Source organism: Pteropus alecto, unplaced genomic scaffold (genome assembly GCF_000325575.1).
Source record: "Pteropus alecto unplaced genomic scaffold, ASM32557v1 scaffold37, whole genome shotgun sequence".
Lineage (NCBI taxonomy): Eukaryota > Metazoa > Chordata > Mammalia > Chiroptera > Pteropodidae > Pteropus > Pteropus alecto.
In genome coordinates, this window is record NW_006440605.1 from 198,698 (window position 1) to 205,319 (window position 6,622).

The 6,622-nt window shown below is 55.6% G+C and overlaps 1 protein-coding gene across 1 annotated transcript in view; it reads left to right on the forward strand.

The window, feature by feature from the left end:
* Window positions 1-6,622, forward strand: part of ADAMTS10 (ADAM metallopeptidase with thrombospondin type 1 motif 10) — a 19,129-nt gene that overhangs the window by 6,256 nt on the left and 6,251 nt on the right. The window contains exons 6-13 of the mRNA XM_006917201.3: window positions 1,338-1,421; window positions 1,513-1,658; window positions 2,058-2,101; window positions 2,244-2,349; window positions 2,435-2,581; window positions 2,780-2,921; window positions 5,973-6,080; window positions 6,449-6,603. Coding sequence (XP_006917263.1) covers window positions 1,338-1,421; window positions 1,513-1,658; window positions 2,058-2,101; window positions 2,244-2,349; window positions 2,435-2,581; window positions 2,780-2,921; window positions 5,973-6,080; window positions 6,449-6,603 — 932 coding nt within the window. The remainder of the gene's footprint in view (window positions 1-1,337; window positions 1,422-1,512; window positions 1,659-2,057; window positions 2,102-2,243; window positions 2,350-2,434; window positions 2,582-2,779; window positions 2,922-5,972; window positions 6,081-6,448; window positions 6,604-6,622) is intronic.

Below are 6,622 nucleotides of genomic sequence, written 5' to 3' on the forward strand. Positions count from 1 at the left end.
ATGGAGAGGGGGCAGGGAGAGAAAGGAGGGCTGCCCAAGGCAAGGATGAGCAGAGGTAGCTGAGCGCGGTGCTTAGGAGCGTGGACCCTGCAGCCGGATGGCCTGGGCTGACATCTCAGCTCTGCCGCTCTCTAGGTGTGGGACAAGCGACTTCACCTCTGCCTTGGTTTGCTCCTGTAAAACGAGGATAATAACAGTGCCCACTTCATAAGGCTAAGGTAGATGCAGTGAATTGAGGAAGCGCTCAGAACAGTGCTGGGTACACAGTAGGTGCTGTATGTTTGATTGCTATATAAAAATAAGCACACAGCCTGCAGGTACTTGTCGAGGTTACCAGTACACACGTGGACACATCTGTATGTATGCGGAGCTCTCGCTCAAGCTATAGGTGAGCTCTAATTCATACAGCTCACTTAACTGACCTGTACTCAGATACACTCAGTGCCCATACCAGATCTCGATCAAGGCTCTGAGTCTCAGTTTCCCCCACCATGAAATGGAGTTATCATAGTACGTACAGCAGTAAGAGTTAGTGGGAGGGAAGACAGAGTACTTGACCCATAGCTTGATGAGTGAAAGGTACTCTTGTTTCACTGAAGCGAAAAAGAGAAAAGAAAAAGTTTAGCAGGCAGATGGCCCAGGATGTGTACATGACATTGTATCTGATTGCACGATTTTCTTCCCCAACCCTGCATCCCTCCCTTGGGCTTTGAAAGTTTCCTAAAATCTGCCAGGGTTTCCGTGGGTTTCCACATGGGACGGTGATGTCCCAGGGCTCCAAGATCACGGCACTGTGTGGCCTCCATCGTTGGGCCCACTCACCCCAGGCCACTCCCTCCTTCCCTCTGACCACTGTCACTAGAGCTTCCTGCCCCTACACTTCCACCTTTCTGTGGTGATGCTCAAATTGGTACCTTCAGACAGCCACGGAATGAGACGCATCCCCCAGGCCACCTCTGGGCAGAGATGCTCAAGGTAGCCAGAGGGTAGGCAGGGAAGGGATGGAGGACAAGACTAGCTAAGCAAGGGTGAGTCAGAAAGAAATGTACGTAAGCAACCAGTGCTTTCCAGACAGGCTTACCCAGACTTGAATCCCACTTACGATACCTGCCAGCTGTGTTTCCTAACCCCTCTGTGCATCAGTTTGGTCATCTGTAAAATGGGAATGATAATAGTACCCACTCCGTGGGTACGTGAAGGTATGTGCAGCAGGCTTAGCCTGAGGCCGGGCGTACAGTAGGTACTTGATTAAAATGAGTGATTGCCATTGTTTCTCTTTCTGTTTTCTGCTCTGGGCCCCTCTTAAGACTCCGTTTCTCTTGTTTCTTGGAGGTCAGGTTGCCAAACTTTTCCAGGACTCAAGTCTGGGAAACATCGTTAATATCTTGGTGACACGGCTCATCCTGCTCACGGAGGACCAGGTGCGGGGCCCGCCCCTTCCTCTGCACACCAGCACTACCTGCCCTCCCCAAGGCGGCTGGCACCCATGCACCTCACTCTGTCCATCCTCAGCCCACTCTGGAGATCACCCACCACGCCGGCAAGTCCCTGGACAGCTTCTGTAAGTGGCAGAAATCCATCGTGAACCACAGCGGCCACGGCAACGCCATTCCGGAGAACGGTGTGGCCAACCACGACACTGCGGTGCTCATCACACGGTGAGGGTGGGGAGGGCTCCAGGACTTGGGCCAGAGGAACGAGTGGTCCAGCGGACCATTGGGGTCCAAGCAGGGGATCACCTGCTGGGAGATGGAGAGGCTGGGACTGTTCAGCTGCCCCGTTCAGGAGCCAGGCATGGGAGGGCAGCTTGGAGCCTGAGAATGTGGGGAGGTGGGCGTTGGGCCACTTGGGCGTTGAGGCGCTCCCTCCCTCACTCTCTCATTCAGTCAGTCAGTGACTCATGCACCCCAGCATCCCCAAGGCCAGCTGGGGGCAGAGCACAAGACTTCAGGTGAGAGGCAGGTAGCACCTCCCAAGCAAAGCTTAGCCCCCAGATACAGGCGTGGTGGCATCATCAGGCAGCCCAGCCTCCTCACTGCCCCCATCTCCTCCCACAGCTATGACATCTGCATCTACAAGAACAAACCCTGCGGCACGCTAGGTACCTGCGCCCCGAGGTTTCAGGCTCCCACGGAGGCAGTGGGCGGGGTGGCCCTGGCAGGGGTGGGGGCCCAGCAGGGTGGACGGGGCCGGCCAATGCAGCCCTGAGTGCCCAGCCCCCGCCCCGCCTGCCCGTTTCCCAGGCCTGGCCCCCGTGGGAGGGATGTGCGAGCGAGAGAGAAGTTGCAGCATCAACGAGGACATCGGCCTGGCCACGGCGTTCACCATCGCCCACGAGATCGGACACACGTGAGGCCAGGGGACACAGGAAGGGGAGGACGGGAGGATCGGGCAGGTCCCCGGCACCCAGCAGAGCCAACGCTCCTCTCCCCAGGTTCGGCATGAACCACGATGGTGTGGGGAACAGCTGTGGGGCCCGGGGCCAGGACCCAGCCAAGCTCATGGCCGCCCACATTACCATGAAGACCAACCCGTTCGTATGGTCATCCTGCAGCCGCGACTACATCACCAGCTTTCTGGAGTGAGGACAGACGTCCTGTCCTGCCCAGAGGCTCATACTCATGTTGGCGGGCGGGGGGCGGGGAGGTCTGGAAATCAAGGCTGCCTCTGAGAAGGGTCCCGTTGCCTGCAAGGCTGCTCCCCAGGGCCCCCACCCATCCAGGGCCCCAGAGCTCTTGGTCCGTAATCCAGCATGACAGCTGCTTTCCTCTTGCCACAGCTCAGGCCTGGGGCTCTGCCTGAACAACCGGCCCCCCAGACAGGACTTCGTGTACCCAACAGTGGCGCCCGGCCAGGCCTACGATGCAGATGAGCAGTGCCGCTTCCAGCATGGAGTCAAATCGCGTCAGTGTAAATACGGGGTAGAGAGAGCCTTCCTGCTTTCCTTCCTGGGAGGGGAGGGGGCCACGGGGTGAGCAACTCCACATGGACACCCCTACATCAGGCGCTGGGAGTGGGAAAGCCGGAAAGGCGAGTGAGCCCGTGGGGCCTGAGGCACAGAGGTGCAAGGGGTTATACAGTGTCACAAGCAACCAGACAAGATTGGGAACAAGAATGGGATCTGATTTTCCAGACCCCTGATTTGGAGGCTGGGCTGGGGAGAGCCTGAGAGGCCACCTTGTGTCCAGGATGTCAGGCCACCTGCGTAAAGCCCCAAGACCCCTGAACTGGGCCATTTTTAACTAAACATCCAGACTTGGTGGAAATAGTTGGTGGCGCCTGGGGAAGAACCATCTTCCTTGCTTGGCAAAGAACTGGACAGAGCTTTCCAGGGTCGCCCTGTCTTCACTCTTCACATCCCCTACTGACCAGTTCCCAAGACCTCCTGGCCCCCATCCTTGGCTGGATGAACTCTGAGCCTTCTGATCACTCCCCAGCTCTTTCTCAAGGTGTAGACTCAGCTCCCAAAGCCCCATTTGTGCATGGCTCCTGCTCCCAGCTCCCCCCAGGGAGCTAGACCTGCTGGCTTCCTGCTTCAGCCACCAGGGGCTCAGTTAGGGTCTGTCCCTCCACTACCCATGTCCCCCAATACGCAAAGCACACTCCCTCCCTCCTCATGGCTTCAGCCCTAGTACTCTGGACCCAGTCTCAATCCTTCACACTCTCGAGATTCAAATGATCAGAATTTGCAAGGCCACGTCCAGGCTAAGGCCACGTTATCTCAAAATGGGGAGTAGGCAGCTAAAATGCCCTCACTTCATTCCAGTGCAAGACAAAGAGACAAACCCCGGATCAATTTATATTTAATGGACATTCCTCTCTCGCCCCCATGACCTAACTTGACTGGTAACTATGGTACCCTCTGATGAATTCCGAAAGAATTCTGAAACTACCCTTTGAGCATCTGCTGTGTCCCAGGTATCCTAACAATGATGACAATGGCTGACATTACTGAGCACTCACTATATGCTGAGTATGTGATATGTATCCTCTCATTTAAGCTCTGGCCAATCTTATTATCCCCACACTACAGAAGAAGGGATTGAGGCATAGGGAGGGTGCCTTACCCAGAGTCAAAATTCAAGACCACGTCAGAGCTGGGATCTGAATCCAGGCCTCTCTGACTCCAAATTTTATAAAGGGGTGGGGGAGGGGAAGAAATGCCAGAATACCAAGCATGAGCCAGAGCTAGCTGTATGTTGAATTGATTTTCCCTTTTATTTTTCCAAGGAACATGTTCCTGGCCCTCCTGGCAAAGGAGAGAATTGTTGACTATATGTAAATTGGTTAATATGTGTAAAGAGCTGGGCCTACCTAGTGCCCAGTCCAGAGGGAGCTGTGGTCATTGTTACTCAGTGATAAGGCATTGTGCAAGCCCTTTCATATCCACTCTGTCACATGCTTCTCATCCTTTGATGTAGGCAAGCCCCATGTGATAGATGAGAAAACTGAGGCCCAGAGAGGGGAAATGTGTTGCAAGTCAGTGGCGGAGTTGAAATCTTCCTCATGTCTCGGACTCATCCGCATGTCACAGTGCATCTTTGTGGAGAGGAGAGAAAGCAGGACTGGCATAGGCAATTGTCTTTAAGAGGTATCAGAAGTGGCATGTGACATTTTTACAAATGGCCAGGAAGACACAAGCCAAGCGAAGCCAGAAGACCAAGCTGAGTTTTTAGCTGAAAAGTATCCTCGGAAGGGGCAGAAAGCAGGAATTCTGGAGGATGTTTGAGGAAGCAGGTCTGAGGACAGCTCTCCAAACGTTTCATATGTGTGCAGGAGTCTCTCAGAGGCTGATGCAGAAAAGGTCCCTTCCTACAGCCATTGAATGGTACAATCCCAAATCTGCAAAGCTCGAAAGGATCAGGTTCAAAGAGGTTATATAGAAATATAAAAAGGAGACAAAAGGGTCTCCACTTCACAGGAGGAAGACCCTGTTGGTGGGGGGGGGGCAAGGTGTAAACTAGAGCAGGGGTCCCTAACCCCCAGACCATAGACTAGTACCAGTCCCTGGCCTGTTAGGAACCAGGCCACACAACAGGAGGTGAGCGGCAGGTGAGTGAGCGAGGCTTCATCTGTATTTGCAGCCGCTCCCCAGCGCCAGCATCACTGCCTCAGCTCCACCTCAGACCATCAGGCATTAGGTTCTCACTGGAGCATCGGTCCCTGGTACCAAAAAGGTTGGGGACCGCTGACAGAGGTTCTAACCTGAATCCAGTGGGGGCTTGTCCAGGTATATTAACCTGGACCTAAAAGGTCAGAGTGACTTCCTGGGATTGGTGTAGGACCTGCTGCCAGGCTATGGCCCAGCTCGAGCAGACAGGAAGAAGGCGGGCTGATTTCTCACTGGAAGAAGCAGAGGGATGTCTCACACAGACAGAACCTACCTTTGTCCTGTCCCAACCGTCCATCAATTAAAACCTTTACGAGCTCCCCCAGTTTAGTTGAGGGGAACAAAGAGAACCACCTGCTGGAAAAAGGAGATAGGGCCCTTGACCTGAGCCACCTTCCAGGCCTGATTTTTCAGAACCACTGCCTTTCCATGGGCTGCTTCACCCATCCCAAAAAGGAATCCAGAATCATTCCTCAGCAGATCCCACATTTCCTTCTAGAAACTCAGGCAGTGCCAGGGACTGAACCTGACCCTTCAGTCAAAGGTCTGGGTTAGAATCTAGGCTGCCCTTCTAGTAGCTGTGACCTTCAGCAAGTGACCTTACTTGTCTGAGCCTTGGTTTTCTCGCAGTAAAATAGGGATAATGATGCCTAAGGGAGTATGACACACAGGTGTTCAATTAGTGCAGTGTACATATAGGCAGAGAGGAGGTCCCAGGCCATGCCCTGCTAGAGTATCTAAGAGGATTCCTTGAGACCCAGGAAAGGATCATTGGGGCTCCCATGCCGAGTGGGCAGTGAGTGCGTCGCCTGGGTCCTCCCAAGGGAGGAGGGCAAGCTTGAGCGGGCGCCTTGGCCCGCAGGAGGTCTGCAGCGAGCTATGGTGTCTGAGCAAGAGCAACCGGTGCATCACCAACAGCATCCCAGCCGCCGAAGGCACGCTGTGCCAGACGCACACCATCGACAAGGGGGTGAGCGCCAGCCAAGGCCCCGCCCCCATCCTTAGGCCGTGCCTACCCGAGCCGCCCTCTAGTTCCTCCCCTTCTTCCTGCAGGCCCCGCCCCTGGAGTGAGGCCACACCTCCACTCCGTCTCAAGCCTCGTCCACAGGCTTGTCCCAGTACTGGCTTCACATCCCTTGCTTTGGCCACACCCCTTCCTAAACAGTGCCTCCCTGGCCAAGCCCCTGTAACCTGACTGTATTCAGGTCCTCAGACCCCATGTCCATCCTCTTACCTATACCGTGTCCCAGGGGTGCTCAGACCTCCGGTGGGAGGAGTGCGGGAATGAGCACCAAGGGCCCACCGAACCGGGCTCACCCCTCTCCATCCCACCCGCAGTGGTGCTACAAGCGGGTGTGCGTCCCTTTCGGGTCGCGGCCCGAGGGCGTGGACGGGGCCTGGGGCCCGTGGACCCCCTGGGGCGACTGCAGCCGGACGTGCGGCGGCGGCGTGTCCTCCTCCAGCCGTCACTGCGACAGCCCCAGGTCAGTCCTCAGGACCCCCTACGAGGAG